This window comes from Stegostoma tigrinum, chromosome 11 (genome assembly GCF_030684315.1).
Source record: "Stegostoma tigrinum isolate sSteTig4 chromosome 11, sSteTig4.hap1, whole genome shotgun sequence".
NCBI classification, from domain to species: Eukaryota; Metazoa; Chordata; class Chondrichthyes; order Orectolobiformes; family Stegostomatidae; genus Stegostoma; species Stegostoma tigrinum.
The window spans coordinates 11,761,934-11,782,760 of NC_081364.1; the positions used below are offsets into that span (position 1 = coordinate 11,761,934).

Consider the following 20,827-nt stretch of genomic DNA (forward strand, 5'->3'; position numbering starts at 1 on the left):
CAGCATGGTGGCTCAGTGGTTAGCACTGCAGCTTCACAGCGCCAGGGACCTGGGTTCGATTCCACCCTCGGACCACTGTCTGCACAGAGTTTGCACATTTTCCCTGTGTCTGCATGGGTTTCCTCCAAGTGATCTGGTTTCCAAAGCCCAAAGATGTGCAGGCTAGGTGGATTGGCCATGCTAAATTGCCTGTAGTGTTCAGGGGTGTGTGGGTAATAGGGGGATGGGTCTGAGTGGGATGCTCCAAGGGACAGTGTGGACTTGTTGGGCCAAAGGCCCTTTCCCACACTGTAGTGGTTCTATGTATACTCCAGAAGAGACCTCACTAACGTCTTGTACAACCTCAACATCCCAACTCCTATACTCAAATGTTTGCGCAATGAAGGCAAGCATGTTAAATGCTTTCTTAACCACCGTGTATATATGTTGTGCAAAAGTTCATTCTCTCCTCCAGTTCCGTCTCCCCGCTTTGATTCAAAAGCAAATATTACTAGACTGAGATGAACTCAGCTGAAAATGTATAAATTGTATCAAGTGGTATAATTGAAGTGCGTATTATTTCTTTGATATGTGAATAAAGCTTATCTGATTTGTACCGTGGTTAATATATTTTACTTTTATTTGCATGTCTGTAATTCCCAATAAACCTTTAAACTTATAGTTGCATTCAGTTTTCTTCTAGATTTTTCACTAGTTTCTTCACAATTAAGTACATGTCATGCAAACATATGAAATAGGAGCAGCAGATGGTAATTCAGCCCCTTGTAGTTGATCTGATTGTAACTTACCTCCAATAACCTCACAAAATGGTGGCAGTGATAGAGTCGGAGGCGTTCAGGCTCCGTGCCTATACGCTCCCCCTCACCTGTCCAGTCGCACTCTTCTACATTTGTTTTTGTCTTGTTTCTCCATTTCTTCATTTCTCTGTCATGTCAACTGTCACCTTTTCTGCGGCTGCTGTGGAGGGAAGACCGTTGCATGGGGCTAGCGAAGCAGTGGCAGTGTAGTGGGCCCAGTCCAGAAACTCTTGGTTTTTCCACCCTTAGGCGGTGTCCCATCACCACTTCGCAAACCCTAGTACCATGGAGGGAACAAAAGACAAACTCCGTCCTAACTTTTTTCTCAATTATTTCTTTTTGTATTTCTATCATTAAAATGACACCCAATTGTGGTGACTTACACACATCTCGCTGTGGTTTTATAAATACAAGTGACAACAAATTGCTATTCTATTCTATTCTATAACCATGGAATCAAGAATCGATCTATCTCTGTCTTAAAATTATTCAAATAATTCTGCCTCTACCACTCTCTGGGGAAGAGTGTTTCACGCTCATGATCCTCTGAAAGTAAAGATTTCTCTTTGTGGAGTCAGAGATGTCAACAGCACAGAAGAAGGTCCTGTGGCCCATTGAGTCTTTGTCAATCAAAAAACAACCTTCTAACTATTCGAGTTCCATTTTGCAGCACTTGGCTCATAACATGTATGCCTTAAGATTGTAAGTGCATGTCTAAATACCTTTGTTTTAAAACAGAGACCTCTTATTTTAAAACTATATCCCCTATTTCTAAGTCTCTCCAACAAGGAGATATGTTCTGACTGCATTCATTCTGCCAAGTCCCCCCAGAATCTTACAGGTTTCAACAAAATTGCTTCTTATTCTTCTAAATTACAATAAATGCAGTTCTGCAATTTGTCCAAGCTTTCCTCACAAAATAATACCTTCATCCCAGGTGTCTGTCAGTTGAACCTTCTCTGATGATCTTTCAGTGCAATTATATCTTTTCTTAAACAAAGAGATAGAATCTCTTTTTTTCCGTGCATTCATTCATGGAATTAGGGCGTTGCTGGCTAGACAGCATTTATTGCCCACCCCTAATTACCCAGAGAGCAATTTAAGAGTCAACCACATTGCTGTGCGTCTGGAGTCACATGCAGGCCAGACCAGGTAAGGACAGCAACTTCATTCCCTTAAGGACATTAGTGAAGCAAATGGCTTTTCTGACAATTAACAACAGTTTCATGGTCATCAGTAGACTCTGAATTCCAGATTTTGTTTCTACTGAATTCAATATTCTACCATCTGCTGTGTCAGGATTTGAACCCAGGCTCACAGAATGTTACCTGGGTCTCTGAATTCACAGTCCAGAGATAATACCACTAAGACATTTCCTCTCCTAAAAGCCAGGGTGCTCCCAAATGCATATATTAAGGTGGATTCTCTACATTTCCCTATTATCTTATCAACTGGACTGAACTGGGGACAACCAGACTGAACTGGCAAAAAGTAAAGTCCATTTTCTCCAACTGGGAATGATCTACATCTACCAATCCCAGTTCCAACTTGGTTACTGCTTTAACCTGTTACGGCAAATCGTTCGTCTCATTCTGAGTAGCAATGCCTTGGGAGATCAGTGTCACCAGAGGGTATGTGCAATTTCATGGCTATTTCTGAAGGAGAGCAGAAGTGAAACTTTAGCAGTGAGTTACAATTCGCAGTTGGTTCCACAAAGGAAATACAGCTGGTCACACTCAATCTCATGTGACCAAATAACTACATTGCAATTGGAAACAGCAGAGCAAGTTTGATAACTTTGGACACAGGCAGAAAACTTTCTTGACCGACAACTTTGCATTTGCAAAAGATACCGATGAAATGGTAAGTGCATTTAAGATTGCATTACGGCAAATTTTTCAGTTTGGATCAAGTGCATTGTGTGCAAATCTATTTTCCACAGACTAGGATACAGATTGGTGAAAATAGCATTTCAGTTTTGACCAAGCTTCAAGAGAGGAAAATTAAGTTAAAAAAATGAAACAAGTTTACATTTTTTTTACTTTACTTATCTCCCCTCCCTTCTCCCTCTCCATAACTGAGTGCTGTACAAGAGAGGTGCAATATCCATTCCATGTAATGTTTAGGAGACATTTTCTATCTCTTCACAATAATTTATGGAAACTTACTTCTCTGTCTTCAATTGTCATTCATGTCCCAATATTGAGCCCTTACCTTCATTATACGTAATGCCCCATTTCTTTGCATTCATTGTGCTTCACAATGTCTTTTGTACCTTTGTTTCATTTCATTCTAGTTAGTCCATTGTCTCCATCAAAACTTGGCAAATGTGCAAGGTTTTATGGAGTGTCTTTAACGAAGAGAGAGTATTAGGAAACTGGAGAGACACAGAGATGAAATTCCTAAGAGGGCTAGTTTGCCAGTGGCAGAGAACAAGATATCAGAATTTGAGGAATGCAAGTATCTTGGAGATCGGAAAGCTGCAGGAGATTGCACAGATCAGAAAGTGATGAGGCCTTGGAAGGATATAAAAACAACAGCGAGAATTTTAACATCAAGGTGTTGATCATCAGGGAAGAGACGTCGATCAGTGATCATGAGGGTGACAGGTGAATGGGACTTGGTATGAATTACAGACTCATAGAGCCTGGCAGCATGGAAACAGACCTTTCAATCCAACCAGTCTACGCTACCATAACCCCAAATTGAACCAAGCCCACTTGCCTGTGCTTGGCCCATATCCTTCCCAATATTTCTTATTCATGCACTTATCCAAATATCTTTTAAAAGTTGTGACTGTTCCCACATCCACCACTTCCTCTGGAAGTTCATTCCATACACAAACCATTCCCTGTGTAAAAAAAGTTGCCCCTTGTGTCTTTTTAATGTCTTTTTCCTCTCACCTTGAAAATATGTCCCTAGTCTTGAAATCTTCCACCACTGGGAAAAGACACCTGCCATTCACCTTATCTATACTCGTCATGATTTTCCCTCCTATGCTCCAGAGAAAGGTCGCAGCCTGTCCTGTCTGTCCTTATAACTCAAACCCTCCATCCCTGGCAACATCCTGGTAAATCTTTTCTAACCCCTCTCAACCTTATTAATATCCTTCCTATAACAGGTGATCAGCACTGAACATAATACTCCAGGAGAGAACTCAGCATTGTCCTGTACAACTTCAAGATGATGTTCCAACTTCTATATTCAAAGGTCTAAGCCATGAAGGCAAGCATGCCAAATGCCTTCTTAAGCACCCTGTACGAAAGCTTCAAGGAACTGCGTACATGAACCCCTCGGTTTCTCTGTTCCACAGCAATACCCAAGGGCCTACTTTTAATTGAAATTGCCCTCATTTGTTTTAGCAAAATGTAATACTTTACATTTATTCAAATTAAACTCCATCTGCCACTTCTCAGCCCAATGACCCCATTGGTCAAAATCTCTTTGTAATCTTAGCTATCTTTCTTCACCGTCCACCATATCACCAATTTTGGTGGCATTCACAAACTTACCAATCATGCCTTCTAACTTACCATCTAAATCATTTATATAAATGACAAACAGAAGTGGATCCAGTACCAACCTCCATGCAACACTGCCAGTAACAGGCCTCCATTCTGAGAACCAACTCTCTACCAGCACTCTCTGTCTCCTGCCATTAAGCCAAATTTGTACCCAACTGGCAAATACACACTGAATCCCATGTAATATGACTTTATTAATTAGTCTACCATTCAGAACTTTCTCAAAGGCTTTACTAAAATCCAAGTAAACAATGCCCACCTCTCTGCTCTCATCAGTCTTTTTGGTTACAGCCTCAAAAAGCTGAATCAAGTTTGTGAGACACGATTTCCCGCACAAAACTACGTTGGTTATCCCTAATCATTCCTCGCCTCTCCGACTGCACATAAATCCTATCTTACAGGATCACCTCCAGCAATTTACCCAGCACCAAAGTCAGACTCACAGGTCTATAACTTACTGACATCTCCTTACATCCTTTCTTAAACAAAGATACATTAGCCACTCTCCAGTCATCCAGCATGTCATCCATAGCTTTTTTTATATTCATTGACAGGGTGAGGGCATCACCAGATATACCAGCATTTATTGCCCATCCCTAACTGCCCTCTGGGAAATTAAGAGTCAACCACATTGCTGTGGGTCTGGGGTCACATGTAAGACAGACCAGGTAAGGCTGGCAGTTTCCTTCTCTGAAGGACATCAGTGAGCCAGTTGGGTTTTTCCCAACAATCACCAGCAGATTCATGGTCATCACTAGATTATTCAATCCAGATATTTATTGAATTCAAACTCCACCATCTGCTGTGGAAGGTTTTGAACTCAGGTCCTCAGAACATTATCGGGGTCTCTGGACTAAGCATCCAGCAATAATACCACTAGGCCATTGCCTCCCCATACAGCTGCAGATGACACAAATATTTCTGCGAGGTTCCCCACAATTTCCTCCTTAACTTCCCAAACATCCTGGGATACATTAGGTGAGGTCCAAAAATTTACTAACTTTCATATTTTCTAAGACCTCCAGCACTTCCTCTTCTGTAATGTGAACTGTTTTCTAAACATCCATACTAATTTCCAAGCTCTCTAGCCCCCATTTCTTTCTCCACTGTAAAAATTGACACGAAATATTCATTTAACATCTTTCCCTTCTCCTGAGTTTCAACACAAAGTTTATATCTTGAGGTGGACCTCTTTGATCTTTAAGGGGCCCAACTCTCTCTCTCTTATTGCTCTTTTACTCTTAATATATTTGTATAATCTCTTTGTTAGAACATGGCAGCAGAGATTTAGCTGAGTTTAGGATTATGGGGAACAGAAGATAGAAGTACATAGGCATCAGTCACAGTTTCATCAGCAGATGAACGGATGAGGTGACTCAAGTCAGGTGATGTTACTGATTTATAAACATGCAGACTTAGTGACAACATGGATTTGTGATCCAAAGATAACTTTAGGCTCTGCTCAGATTCTAAGTTTGCAAACAGTCTGGCTCAGCCTGAGCTATTTGCCTGGGAGAGGGATGGGGAATGAAGTTTGTGGTGAAGGCCAAAGACAATGGCTTCAGTCTTCACAATATTTGGAGAAAATTTCTGCGCATTCAGAACTGGATGTTGGAAAGGCCATCTATCAATTTGAACAAGATGGAGGGGTCAGGGAAGTAGCACTCTCCATCTGGGTCCTGACCTTTTTGAGATAATGTTGCAAAGGAGCATCAATAAGCAAGAGTATTAAATTACCTTTAATTCTTTGGTTTTTAGCACTGTATTTACAGAATTAGATATGAGTAGAACCCTTCTTTTTATTCCTAATAAGCAAATAACAAAAAAGCTATTTATTTGAAAATATACAAAATGATCATTAATTATATGTTTAATTATTATATGATCAATCTTCAAAAAACTTTGTATTCCTAAACCCTCTTGAAAACAAAAGAGGTCACTAAGATTACAACAATTCATGATAGCAGTGATAATGGGATAGTGATACTGATAACCCTCTCTGATGAAGGGTCTAGGCCTGAAACGTCAGCTTTTGTGCTCCTGAGATGCTGCCTGGCCTGCTGTGTTCATCCAGCTCCACACTTTGTTATCTTGAATTCATGATAGCAATCCTCTTCATAATCTGTTGCTTGTTTTTCAAAGTCGCCTTTCATTCCAACATCTCATAAGATCTATCCTCCAAAGTCTTTTCCACAACATGTTTTGCTGAGTAAACATTGTTCCAGAGTGAATGACTATCAGTTATAGGATTCAATAGGCAAATTGTTTTCTGATTGCTTCTCATAATGGAAAGCCCTTAAAATTCTTGATAAATACATAGCCAGGCCTCTCATGTCTACCACTGCAAGTATTTCCACAGCTTTTTGCCTGTTAGTACATAGATCCTTTCATACACCTGCTTGCTAAAAGGACTTACCCCTGCTGCATTCATAAGTATTACATTCTTATATTGTTTTATATTTTTCATACTTCTATAAGTTTACAAAATGGTGAGGTGATGGTCTAGTTTTATTATCACCAGGCTATTAACCAGAAGCCTTCCTAATAGGGCTCAGTGGTTAGCACTGCTACTTCATCGCGCTAAGGACACAGGCTCAATTCCATCCTCAGGCGACTGTCTGTGTGGAGTTTGCACATTCTCCCTGTATCTGTGCGGGTTTCCTCTGGGTGGCCGAATTTCCTCCCACAGTCCAAAAATGTGCAGGCTAGGTGGATTGGCCATGTTAAATTTCCCATTTTGCCCAGGGATGTTTACGTGTGGCGGATTAGACATGGAAAATGCAGGGGTATGGGATTGGGGGTGGGATGCTCTTCAGAGCGGTGGTGTGGACTTGCTGAGCTGAATGGCCCATTTCCACGCTGGAGGGAATCTATGATGGGTACTTGGGTTTGAATCCTGCCATGGCAGATGATGAAATTTGATACTCAATAAGTGTCTGGAATGATGAGATTAATGACAACTGTGAAACTATTGTTGATTGTCAGCAAAATCTATCTGGCTCAGTATTGTCATTCTGGGAAGGACACTGCCATGTAGTTGACACTTAACTAGTCTCTGGGCAAATAGGAATGGATGCTAAGTGGTCAGTGACACCCACACCTTGGAAAGGAATAAAGAAAACTTACACATGTACCCCCAAAGTCATAATTAATAAATTCCCCAAACCCCACTTACTATTGACAGTGACAAATCTGTGGTCCTAAAATCTATTTCCCTTATTTCTTGAAGTTGTTGGTGTTTAGCAATCCACTAACAGAATTAGATGCTAACAACATCTTATCTGCTTCTACCGCCTGTCCATTTAAATGTTTTCTTTGGTCTCAATGCAACCACTCCTCTTTCTTCAAAATGTGAGAGAATACAGGTCCTGCTTCTTATCTCATCGAAGAATTCTAGTAAATTTGTCAGGCATGATTTCCCTTTCATGAAGCTGTGCTGACTCTGCTTGATCATGTTATGTATTTCAAATGTCCTTCTATTGCGTCCTTTATAATAGACGGTAACATTTTCCCATCAACATAGAAACCCTACAGTGTGGAAGCAGACCATTCAGCCCATTGAGTCCATGCCAACCCTCCAAAGAACATCCCACCCTGACTCACTGCCTGTAACCGTGCATTTCCCACGGGTAATCAATCTAATCTACACATCCCTGGACACTATGAGAAATTTACTTAACCTTTGGACGGTTGGAGGAATCTGGAGCACCAGGAGGAAACCCACACAGACACAGGAAGAACGTGCAAACGCCACACAGACAGTCACCCGCACATGGAATGAAACCCAGGATCCTGGTGTAATGAGGTGACAGTGCTAACCAATGAGCCACTCTGTCATCTTAGCTGGTTTACATTTACCTTTATCTGCCTTGTTCTCTTTTTAAATGACAGTGCTGAACATTGGCAATTTTCCAATCGTCTAGAACTTTTTCAGAATCTTCCAGAACTTTTTTGGAAGAGTACTACCAGTGCATCCGCTCCCTTCAATATCAGAGGATGCACTCCATCAGGTCCGAGGGACCAACTGGCCTATTGCGCCATTATTTTCCCTTGCATTTTTTCCTCTGTTCATAGTTATTACATTTATTTTCTTTGCTCACTTTCCACCTTCATTATTTAATAATTTTGGAATGCTTTTGGTGTATCTGTTGTGAAGACTGATGCAAGGTATATTTTCAGCTCCACTGTCATTTTCTAGTTCCCAGTTAGGTAGATTGGCCATGCTAAATTGTCTGTCGTGTCCAGGATGGTGAGGTTAGATGGGTTACCCATGGGAAATGTGGGGTTACAGGGATTGAGCAGGGGGTTGGGTCTGCATGGAATGTTCTTTGGAGAGTCAGTGGGGATTCAATGTGCCAAATATAGTCTTCCTGCCCTGTAAGGGTTCTATGACTTCAATGACTATTGTTATTCCAACCTCATTCTCTAGGGGTCTATGTTCACTTAGTCTTCTCTCTTCCTTTCTGTATATCTGAAGAAGTGCTTACTGTCTGTCTTGATATTACTTGTAAGTTTACCCTCAAAATTTATTTTCTCCCTCTTTTGCATTAATTAACACCCTTAACTTACTTGCAACTCCTTGCATTAAAATAAATGCCACCTAGCCTTGGCATGCCTTCTTAACTTAATAACTTCTGCACTGCCTTCTAGCTTTGTGCCATCCACAAATTTGGGAATATTACACTGAATCCTCACATCCAAAACATCAAAATGTATTGTGAATAGCTGGGACCTCAGTACAGATCATTGTGGACCCTGCTAGTTACAAAAACAAAGTTGCTGGAAAAGCTCAACAGATCTGGCAGCATCCGTGAAAACAGAGTTAATGTTTCGGGTCCGGTGACCCTTTCTCAGAACCTGCTACTAGTTACAGTCTGCTATGCAGGAACTGCCCCTTTTCTGCACTCTGTGTGTTCCATCTTTTGGCCAACCCCTAAGCTATGCCAGTATGTTACCTTCTATCCTGTGTTCTAATTTTGTTGTGGGGAACTTTCTCAAAAACCCTCTGAAAATCCAAATATACTATGTCTGCTTACTTCCCGTTCTCAATTCTGTATGTTACATCCTCAAAAACCCCAACAACGTCATCAAATACAATTTCCCATTTCTAAATGTCGACTTTTCACTTTTCCCCCCAACATTACAGCTTTGAGCAATTTTCCTACTTCCAACAGGGGAGATAATGTGGATGGCCATGGGTAATCTTTGCTAAAACTTCAAAATAGGCAGAAGAGTGGAGAGAAGTTGGGATTTAGATAGCTCTAATTACTAACCTCTGCATCACCCTAAAGCTTGATGCTTGATTGGTCAAACTCTAATTGTCAGTTTATTGGACATACCAGTTGGACATCTTCACCAAAGTACATTGATCTCTTAAGATGATTGTTCATGGCATTGTCAACTTTGTGAATAGTATCAAATAGTGAGGCTCAGGAGCCCCACTCAGACATGACAATCTCTGCTGCATTCCCTTTTATTTGTTCACAGGATGTGACTATTGCTAGCTAGGCCAACATTTATTTGTCATCCTTAATTGCCCTGGAGAAGGTGGCAGTGAGCTGCCTTCTTGAACCACTGCCCCTATGTAGTGTATATATCTTTTTTATAGAATCCCTACAGTATTGAAACAGGCCCTTCAACCCAACAAGTCCACACCGAACCTCAGAGCATCCCACACAGACTCGTCCCCCAATAACCCACCTAATCTACACATCCCCGTGGGCAATTTAGCATGGCCAATTTACCTAGCCTGCACATCTTTGGGCTGTGGGAGGAAACCGGAGCACCTGGAGGAAACCCACGCAGACATGGGGAGAGCGTGCAAACTCCAAACAAACAGTTGCCCAAGGGTGGAATCGAACCCGGGTTCCTCGTGCTGTGAAGCAGCAGTGCTAACGGCCCCCATGCTGCCCCAAATCTACAACGCTTTGAGTGAGGAAGTTCCTGCATTTAGACCCAATGACATGATGGTGAAGGAATGATAGTAGAATTCCAAGTTCAGATGGTGTGTGGTTTTGAGGGAAGTTGCCAGTGGTGGTGTTTCATGCATCTGCTGGCCATTTCCTTCCAGATGGCAGAGATTGCAGATATGGAAGACACTGGCTAAGGATTCTTGGTAAGTTGCTGCAGTACATTTTGCAGATGATATGCACATACATTGTGTTGGAAGCAGTGAATGTTGAATGTATTAGATGCCTTCAAGTGCCTTTTTCTATTTTCAATCTTGTCAACCTCCTTGAGGGTTGTTAAAGCTGCTGTCATCATTAAATAAGGAGATAAGAACTTGGACCAGGAGTAAGCAATTCTGTCCCTTGAGTCTGCTCCACTATTTGACACGACTGATCTTAACTCAGCCCCATCTTCACTTTCCTACCTGATGAGAGTGAACCGGTTGATGTGGTGTATATGGATTTCAGCAAGGCGTTCGATAAGGTTCCCCGCAGTAGGCTATTGTACAAAATGCAGAGGAATGGGATTGTGGGAGATATTGCAGTTTGGATCGGAAATTGGCTTGCTGAAAGAAGACAGGGTGGTAGGTGATAGGAAATGTTCATCCTGGAGACCAGTTACTAGTGGTGTACCACAAGGGTCGGTGTTGGGTCCACTGCTGTTTGTCATTTTTATAAATGACCTGGATGAGGGCGCAGAACGATGGGTTAGTAAATTTGCAGACGACACCAAGGCCGGTAGAGTTGTGGATAGTGACAAAGGATGTTGTAGGTATGCTGCAGAGCTGGGCTGAGAGGTGGCAAATGGAGTTTAATGCAGACAAGTGTGAACTGATGCACTTTGGTAGGAGTAACTGGAAGGCAAAGTACAGGGCTAATGGTAAGATTCTTAGCAGTGTAGATGAGCAGAGAGATCTTGGTGTCCATGTACACAGAACCTTGAAAGTTGCCACCCAGGTTGACAAGGCTGTTAAGAAGGCTTACAGTGTTTTAGCTTTTATTAATAGAGGGATCGAGTTCCGGAACCAAGAGGTTATGGTGAAGCTGTACAAAACTCTGGTGCGGCCGCACTTGGAGTATTGTGTACAGTTCTGGTCATCGCATTATAAGAAGGATGTGGAAGCTTTGGAAAGGGTGCAGAGGAGATTTACTCGGATGTTGCCTGGTATGGAGGGAAGGTCTTACAAGGAAAGGCTGAGGGACTTGAGGCTGTTTTCATTGGAGAGAAGAAGGTTGAGAGGTGACTTAATTGAAACATATAAAATAATCAGAGGGGTAGATAGGGTGGATAGGGAGATCCTTTTTCCTAGGATGGCGACGGCAAGCACGAGGGGGCATAGCTTTAAATTGAGGGGTGAAAGATATAGGACAGATGTCAGAGGTGGTTTCTTTACTCAGAGAGTAGTAAGGGAATGGAACGCTTTGCCTGCAATGGTAGTAGATTCACCAACTTTAGGTACATTTAAGTCATCATTGGACAAGCATATGGACGTACATGGAATAGTGTAGGTTAGATGGGCTTGAGATCAGTATGGCAGGTCGACACAGCATCGAGGGCCAAAGGGCCTGTACTGTGGTGTAATGTTCTATGTTCTATGTTCTATATTACTAATTAAAAAGTATGTGGCTGGATGAACACAGCAGGCCAAGCAGCATTTCTGGAGCACAAACCTGCCTCTCTCAAAGGACAAAGAAGAATACAGTAAAAGGCCCTTTGTCCCACCAAGCCTGAGCCAATATATTATCCCTCTATTCCCAGCTTATACATACCCATCAAGATGTTTCTTAAATGTTGCTATTGTATCCACCTCCTCTGATAGCGCATTCCCGGCACTATACCATGCTCTATGTGAAAAATGTACCTCTCACATCTCGTTTAAACTCACCCTCTTTTACCTTAAACCTATATCCCCTAGTAATTGACATTTACACCCTGGTGAAAATCATCCAAATATCCATGCTATCCATGCCTCATATAAGTTTGTGAATCTCTATCAGGTAGAGACACCCCACTCCCCCAAACCAACATTCCCCACCTTGGATGTTCAAGTGAAAACAAACCATAACATGAACTATTATCTTAAGAGGTCAATGTCCTTTGGTGAAGATGTCCAACTGATATGTCCAATAAACTGTCAATTAGAGTTTGACCAATCGAGCATCAAGCTTTGGGGTTGTCAGGGAGTGCTAATTAGAACTATCTAAATCCCAACTTCTCTCCACTCCCTAGCCTATTTTGTACAATCTCTCCTCATAATGCTCTCGATCCAGGTAAAATCATGGTAAACCTTTCTGTACCCTTTCCAAAACCTCCACATCCTTCTGGTAATGTGATGACCAAAACCTTGCACAATATTCCACATGGAGCTTAACTTAAGTTCTATACAGTTGCAACGTGACTTGCCAATTTTTAAACTCTGTGCCCTGACCAATGAAGACAAGCATGCCATGTCCTTTTTGACCACTTTATCCACTTGTGTTGCCAATTTCAGGGAACTGTAGACGTGTAGACAAGTATCCCTCTGTATGTTGATGCTACTAAGGGTTCTGCCATTTAGTGTATTCTTCCCTCCTGTATTAGATCTCCAAAAATTCATCACCTCGCATTTGTCTGGATTAAACTCCATCTGTCACTTCCCTACCCAATTCTCCAGTCTATCCATATTCTGCTGCAACCTCTAGCAATCCTCCTCACTATCTGCCAGTCCCACAGTCTTTGTGTTGTCCGCACTTCTGACCATCTACGTTCTCCTTCAAACCATTCATATATATTACAAACAACAGGCTCCCACCACCGATCCCTGCAGATCTCCAGTCAGAAAGGTACGCTTCCACTGCTATTCTCTGTCTTCTATGACTAAGCCAGTTCTATATTCATCTTATCAGCTCATTGTGGATTCCATGTGACTTCATCTTTTATATAAGCCTGCATGACAGACCTCGTCAAAGACCTTGCGAAAGTCCATGTAGATAACATCCACTGCCCTGCTCATCAATCATTTTGTTACTTCCACCAAAAACTCAATCAGGTTGGTAAAACATGGCCTTCCCCACACAAAACCTTGCTGTCTATCGCTAAGTCGAAAATTGTCCAAAGGTGAGTACATTCTAATCCTAAAAATCTCCTCATTAATTTCCCTATCATTGACCTAAGTCTCACCAGCCTGTAATTTCCCAGATTATCCCTGCTGTCTTTCTGAAACATACAAACTTCACTAGCTATTCACCAATCCTTAGAAAGTAGAAAGACCACTCTCTTCCTTAAACTTAATCAATGTCCCAGTGTCTGCTGAACTCTAGAATGGTGAATTCCACAGATTCATGACCCTTTGACTGAAGTACTTTCTCTTCATCTCAACTTTGAATCTGTTATACCTTAGTGTCATATCACATCATAGAGTCATACAGCATGGAAACAGACTCTTTGATCCATATCATCCATGCCTACCACATTTCCTAAACCAAATTGGTTCATTTGCATGTGCTTTGCTCATACCCCTCTAAACCTTGCCCGTTCATGCACCTGTCCAAATGTCTTTGAAATGTTGTAAGCATCTCTACCACTTCCTCAGGCCACTCAATCCAAACATGCACCACTCTCTGTGTGAAAACATTGCCCCTCAAGTCCTTTATAAGCCTTTCCTTTCTCATCTTAAGACCATAAGACATAGGAGTGGAAGTAAGGCCATTCGGCCCATCGAGTCCACTCCACCATTTAAATCATGGCTGATGGGCATTTCAACTCCACTTCCCTGCACTCTCCCCGTAGCCCTTGATTCCTTATGAGATCAAGAATTTATCGATCTCTGCCTTGAAGACATTTAACATCCCGGCCTCCACTGCGCTCCGTGGCAATGAATTCTTAACCCTATGTTCTCTAGTTTTGGACGCCTCTCCTACCCTGGAGAAAAGACATGGCTATTCACCTTATCCATGACCTTAATTGCCCTGGAGAACATGTTGGTGAGCTGCCTTCTTGAAACACAATGGCCCATGTGGCGTAAATATCCACAATGCTTTTAGGGAAGGTGTTCCAGGAATTTTGACCCAATGACAGAGAAGGAATCGCATTAAAAATATTCCATCACACATCTGATCTGTGCCTTGTTGCCAGTGAGAAGGTTTTGGGAGTAAGTAGGTGAGTTACTGGCCACAGAATTTCCAGCCTCTGACCTGCTCTTGCACCAATATTATTTATTTGGCTGGTCCAGTTCAGTTTCTAATCAATGATGGCTCTCCCAAACGCTCAATCTCCAAGGTTGTAGATAGTCGGGGAGCTCAGTGATGATAATGAAACCGAAAGTCAAAGGGCATTAACCTTAGAGGAAAACAGTGGGCAGAGAAGGTAGATGATTCACTGAACCATGTTTTCTCTGAGCCCTCTTCTCAGTTACCTCAGCTCTTTGATTCTGCTCCCCTCTTCCATTATCTTTCCAAACATTCAGCTCCAAATACATTATGGTAATCAGCGATTGTCTCCTAAAGGAAATATTCTCTGTCCATCCTACAGCATGCCATGATTTGGTGTTCAAAGTAGAGGAGGGAAGTATTTTTTGTTGGAGTGACCAGTAATTACAAAGACTAAATAGTCCCCCAGCGCCAATAGGTAAAGTCACCACAGTCCCACTCTCTCGCCTGAGACCCACGATAGGTGGGTGTTTAACCCAAGGGTCCCAATTGCTACAGGCAACGTAAGAAGTTATGACCTTCACAGTAACCTCACAGTGTGCAGGAATTGAACCTGCACTGTTGGCATTACAAAGGAGCATCCAGCTCATCGAGCTAACCAACATCTATAGCCACATTGAAAACAGGGCCAATTAGGGTCCCACCTGCACAGCACAGAGAGGCTGCAAGTAGCAGCGATGATGTTGCAGGTTGACTTTCTGCCTGCCAATGTATCTGTATCAGCACATCCTTCACTGTAATCTGATTTTTAATTGGGAAGTAACTATAGCCCCAAACAACAGGGCAAACTCCCCTGCGCTTCTTCAGTTTGATCACAGATCCTAACAGCACAATGGAAGGCTTTTCAGCCCATCATGCCTGCATCAGTTCTATCACCTAGATTACCATGCAGTGAGCCACTGTGCACATTGACAGTGTCTTTGACCCCAAATCAGAAAATTGTAGAGTTCAAGGCCAAGGCAAATAGCTCATAGCAGCAGTTCAGTTTAGCGCAGTACTGTGGGAATGTTAATCAGTCTGGAAAGCCTCGTACCATCACAAGGCAGGTAGCTTGGAAAAAGACAGCAGGCAAAGATGCAATTGAGATGTACAAGCAGTAATTCTCTCAAACAATTCTTGCAATTATCCTGCAGTATACCCCTGCCCATTATTTCTATCCAAATTTCTATGCAGTGCCATCCTGAATGCTTCAACTGAGTCTACCTCTACCACAGCGCCTTGTGTGGAAAAGTTTCCTTTTTTGTTTTGGTCACACATTGCTTTAAATCAATGCTCTCTCATTCTTCTTTCCTTAGTATCTTGAATAGTGCAACGTTCCCACAGTACTGCATTGCACTAAAGAGCTGCCATTAGCTGATCAGAACCCTTCACTTGGTCTAGAATGCCACATTTTTCTGAATCAGGGCCAAGGCACTGTCAATTTGTATGGTGGTCCAGTGGTTAGCAATGATACCTGACAGCTTCAGAGACCTGGGATCAATCCCAGCCCAGTTAAATGCCTGTGTGGAGTTTACACATTTTCCCCGCATCTGTGCAAGTTTCCTCCAAGTGCTCTAGTTTCCTCCCACAGTCCAACGGTATGCAGATGGGTTGGCCATGCTAAATGCCCACAGTGGTTGACTAGCTACAGGAAATGCAGGATTACAGGGATGGGATAGGAGGTGGGTCTGGAGGGGATGCTGTTCTGAGGGTTAGTATGGACTTGATGAGCTGAATAGCCTGTTTCTGCACTGTAGGGATTATTATCAGAGACTCTTCACATTCTGGAAACAGCCCTTTTTGCCCAACAGGTCCACACTGACCATCTGCAAAGCACCTCACCAGACCTGTCCCCCTACCCTTTCTCTATAACCCTGCATTTCCCGTGGCTAACACACCTAACCTACACATCCCTGACCACTATGGGCAATTTAGCATGGCCAATCGACTTAACTTGCACATCTTTGGGCTGTAAGAGGAAACTGGAGCACCCGAAGACAACCCACACAGACACGGGGAGAACGTGCACTCTTCACACAGACGGTCGCCCGAGGGTGGAATTGAACCTGGGTCCCTGGTGCCGTGAGGCAGCAGTGCTAATCACTGAGCCACCATGCTGCCCTATTCTATGGTGATTAATGATTGATTGACAGAGAGAATCAAGTCATACACAAATGCTATTTTATAAGATCTAGAATTTTAAAAAGTATTTATTCTCATTTTACTTAATTGCAGGATAATTGCAAGAATTGTTTGACAGAATTACTGCTGGTACTTCTCAATTGCATCTTTGCCTTCTGTCGTTTTCCAAGCTACCTGCCTTGTGATGGTACGAGGCTGTCCAGACTGATTAACTGCAGCAACAGAGGTTTAACATCAGTACCTAAAATCAGATCCGAAAATGCAACCACGCTGCTGCTGAATTTTAATTCACTTCAAGAGATCAAGAGACAATCTTTTTCTGGTGTCCCAAACCTTGAGATACTTGACCTGAGTCATAACTGTCGCCCTGGGAAACTCCGATCCCCTGGCAAAAAATGTAAATTGAACATTGAATCCACAGCATTCCTTAACCTTCGCAAGTTGAAGAAAATCGACCTTACTGGAAACAGTCTAAAGAAAATCCCACCATTGCCTGCAAACCTTATTGACTTGAGGTTGGTCCTCAACAATATCATCAATCTGCAATTTAGTAATGTTTCCACTCCAGTAAACCTTCAGGTTCTGAATGTCAGCAAGAACTGTTATTACCAAAATCCATGCAACACCTCAATGACTATTGCAGAGGGCACATTTAAGAGAATGCACAGACTGAACATATTAGAAATGGACTTCAATAACATCACAGCTGTGCCTAGAGGTCTTCCACAATCCTTGACTAAGCTGAGTCTCTGTGAGAATAAGATTCAGCACATTTCGGGAGAGGATTTTAAACGTCTCATTCACTTGAAGCAACTTCTTCTGGCGTGGAACTGCCAACGATGCGACCATGCTGCACAACCCTGTTTCCCTTGTAAAGGCAACAAATCACTTGAGCTGTCCCCTGGAGCCTTCCTCAACCTTCAAAAACTGAAGCAGCTTGTGCTCAGAGGTAACTCCCTTCGGCAGCTCAATGCCCAGTTATTCCAATCTCTGGGAAGTTTAACTGAACTCGATCTATCAGACAACTTTCTTGCCTATGAACTTCAAACTACCACATTTTTTGCAAATCTCCACATGCTGCAAGATCTCAACCTGATGTATAACTATGTACCTTTGAAAACCTTTAATCGCTTGGTCTTACCTCCTTCTTTTGTGAATCTAACGTCTTTGAGAAAATTTCAGATTGATGGGTATTTTTTCAACAAGCTGGACCAGAGAGGCATACACCCTTTGCTCACACTTCCCAATCTTATATCCGTAAACTTCCGAATGAATTTCATACAGTCGGTTGACCTGAAACTCTTTGAAAATTTAACAACATTGAAATACATTGGGCTGTCTGAAAACAAAGTGTCATTTTCAACATGGAACTCCAACCAGTATGTTCGTGAAAATAGCAGAATTAAAGAGGACAGATATCAAGAACAACAGTTTTTTGAGAGAAGGCCCGAAGGTGAGAATAATGAGGATGCAAGTACTGAAGTTAAGCATTCTGATAGATTTTCCTTTCAAAGATGTTCTTCTTATGCAAAGACCTTTGACTTATCATCCAACAACATTGCAAATATTAAAGCAGAAGATTTTGAAGGATTGGAAGATGTCGAATGTCTCTTGCTGTCTTCGAATTATCTGACACAAGCGCTAAACGGTTCTCAGTTCAACAGGTTGAAAAAACTGAAGTACTTGGACATTGCTCACAATAGAATTGATTTTTACTACGAAAAGGCATTTTCAGAGATGCCATTGCTTGAGGTTTTAGATCTCAGTTACAATAGTTACACTTTTGAAATGAAAGGTATGGGACATAACTTCGACTTCATCAAGATGCTCCCTTCTCTCAGGAATTTGAGTCTCGCCCATAACCAAATAGCAAAACGAGTGTCAACTGAGCTGCACAGCTCTTCTTTGAATGCATTGAACTTTAAGGGCAACATGTTAAACATAATGTGGGAAAGTGGAACAAACACGTACTTGAGTTTCTTCTACAATCTTCATAATTTGACTTTCCTGGATATCTCAGAAAATAAGCTAAAGACTGTGCCCCCAGGAGCAATGATTCGATTCCCGCCAAGTCTGAAAGAGCTTTACATCAACAAAAATCAGATCGACTTTTTCAATTGGGACAATCTGACAGTGCTAGTCAATCTACAGATTCTAGACTTAAGCCATAATTTACTTCATGGCTTTCCCAATAAACCATGTCGCTTCCCCAAGACATTTTCCAAACTTGTCCTGCATCACAATGTGATAACGAAACTTTCCAGTGCATTTTTCTCCGAAGTCAAGGCAATGCACTATCTTGACTTAAGCTACAATCATATAAAAATATTAAACAAAAACAGTTTTCCCTCTCAGTTACTGGAAGGTTTGGAAGTGTTAGCTCTGGCCAATAACCCTTTCAGTTGTACCTGTGATGCTGACTGGTTTATTCACTTTATCGAAGATACTAATGCGTCCTTGCCACACCTCACTACAAGATGGAAATGTGAGTTTCCAGAATCGCAACAGGGAATGAGCATCCTTTCAACAGATCCCCTTTCCTGCCAAAAGGTTTACGGAAGTATAAGCTTTATCTTGACCTTTCTGCTAACAGCAACTTTCACAGTCTTACCAATACTGAATAAGCTGTTTGGTTGGGATTTCTGGTATGCTTTCCATGTCTGCGCTGCCAAGTTAAAAGGGAGTACAACAATCGTCTCAGAAAACCTGCACTACGATGCATTTATAGCTTTTGACACCACTTGCAAAGTGGTTGCTGATTGGGTTTACGACGAGCTGGTAGTCAATCTGGAGAAGAAAGGCCCACGCAGTTTCAGGCTGTGCCTTGAGGAGAGGGATTGGATTCCTGGCAAGTCATCGATAGAGAACTTGTATGATGCTATTTACCAAAGTAGGAAAACAATCTTTGTACTGACAAACTCTTATTTTGTGAGTGGGCAATTAAGACAGGCCTTCTTCATTACACATCAACGGCTATTGGACGAGAAGGTTGACGTCATTGTACTAGTCCTTCTGGATCAATCCCTGAGGAAGTCAAAGTATCTGCAGTTACGCAAGAGGTTGTGCAAAACTTCGGTCTTAAGTTGGCCCCACAATCCACATGCAGAACCACATTTTTGGCTCAAGCTACAAAAAGTATTGACCAGAGACAACAGGTTGCAATACGATCCAAATTTTAGTGAGAGCTTTTTACCCTTTGAATATAATTTACAAAGCAAATTGTGGCATAATCATTGATTTGACGAAGGACAAGCAAAGGCAAAGTATCTTGGTAACAGGATTTCTACTACACTTTGGTGTTAAGGAATGCTTCCTGACATCACCTTTGAAGGTGCAGCTCTCATTTTTATCTTTTGCCAACTATCGTGCTGACCTTTAATGTGGACTCACCTGAGTAAGGAAAGAGTTTCCCCCAAAATGTACTCTATCAAAAACTTTGAATCACTTTAACTTGGTTCATTTTTCAAATGATTCAAGTAGAAAGGGAGATTTTAGAAACTAGGGCTGAGTTTTCATTGCTGGGATTGGGTTGGAGCATGGGAGGGAGATGATAAGCATGTGCCAATGTCATCCATCAAGGTGTTCCGCCTCCATTCTCGCTCCTGCTGACCTTCCTGGGAGTGGGACGAGAGCAGAAGAAGTGAAGGACTCCACGTTGTTAATTGAGTAAAAGCAAAATACCGCAGAAAATGGAAATCTGAAATAAACACAGAAAGTGTTGGAGAAAATCAGCAGGTCCAGTAGTATCTGTTGAGAGAGCAAAACATAGAGTTAAGCTTTTGAGTCTATTGTATGACTCTACTGCAGAATCAAATGGGGCTAGAAAATGGTAGCTTTTATGCTGTGACAGAGGGAGGAGGGTAGTGAGTGGAACAGACTGACACGGCGCCCAGAGTAAAAGACAAGGAGAGTGCTAAAGATGGTAAAGGAGCGATAGAGTTATAGAATGGTTGTAAATGGAAATGTGCAAAGGAGAAAACAGCTCTGTTGTGCTGAGAGTAAATTGAATAAGACACAAACAAGAGGGATGGGAGAAGGGTTATAAGAAAAATGGAGGATAGGCATTATACTCTGAATTTGTGGAACCCAATATTACTTTGAGCCCTAGAGAGTGCAAACATACCTAGACAAAAATGAGTTGTTGTTTGGAGACAGAAAGGACTGCAGATGCTGGAAGCCAGCATCAATAAATGTGGAGCTGGAAAAGCACAGCAGATCAGACAGTATCTAAGGAGAAGGGACCCCAACG

At 42.1% G+C, this 20,827-nt stretch overlaps 1 protein-coding gene across 1 annotated transcript; it reads left to right on the forward strand.

The window, feature by feature from the left end:
• Positions 1 to 2,556: 2,556 nt before the first annotated feature.
• tlr9 (toll-like receptor 9) lies at positions 2,557 to 20,750 on the forward strand. The gene is made up of 2 exons (XM_048547841.2): positions 2,557 to 2,660; positions 16,672 to 20,750. The coding sequence occupies exons 1-2, from the start codon at positions 2,658 to 2,660 to the stop codon at positions 19,813 to 19,815; spliced, it is 3,147 nt and encodes a 1,048-aa protein (XP_048403798.1). The 5' UTR covers positions 2,557 to 2,657; the 3' UTR covers positions 19,816 to 20,750.
• Positions 20,751 to 20,827: the final 77 nt, after the last annotated feature.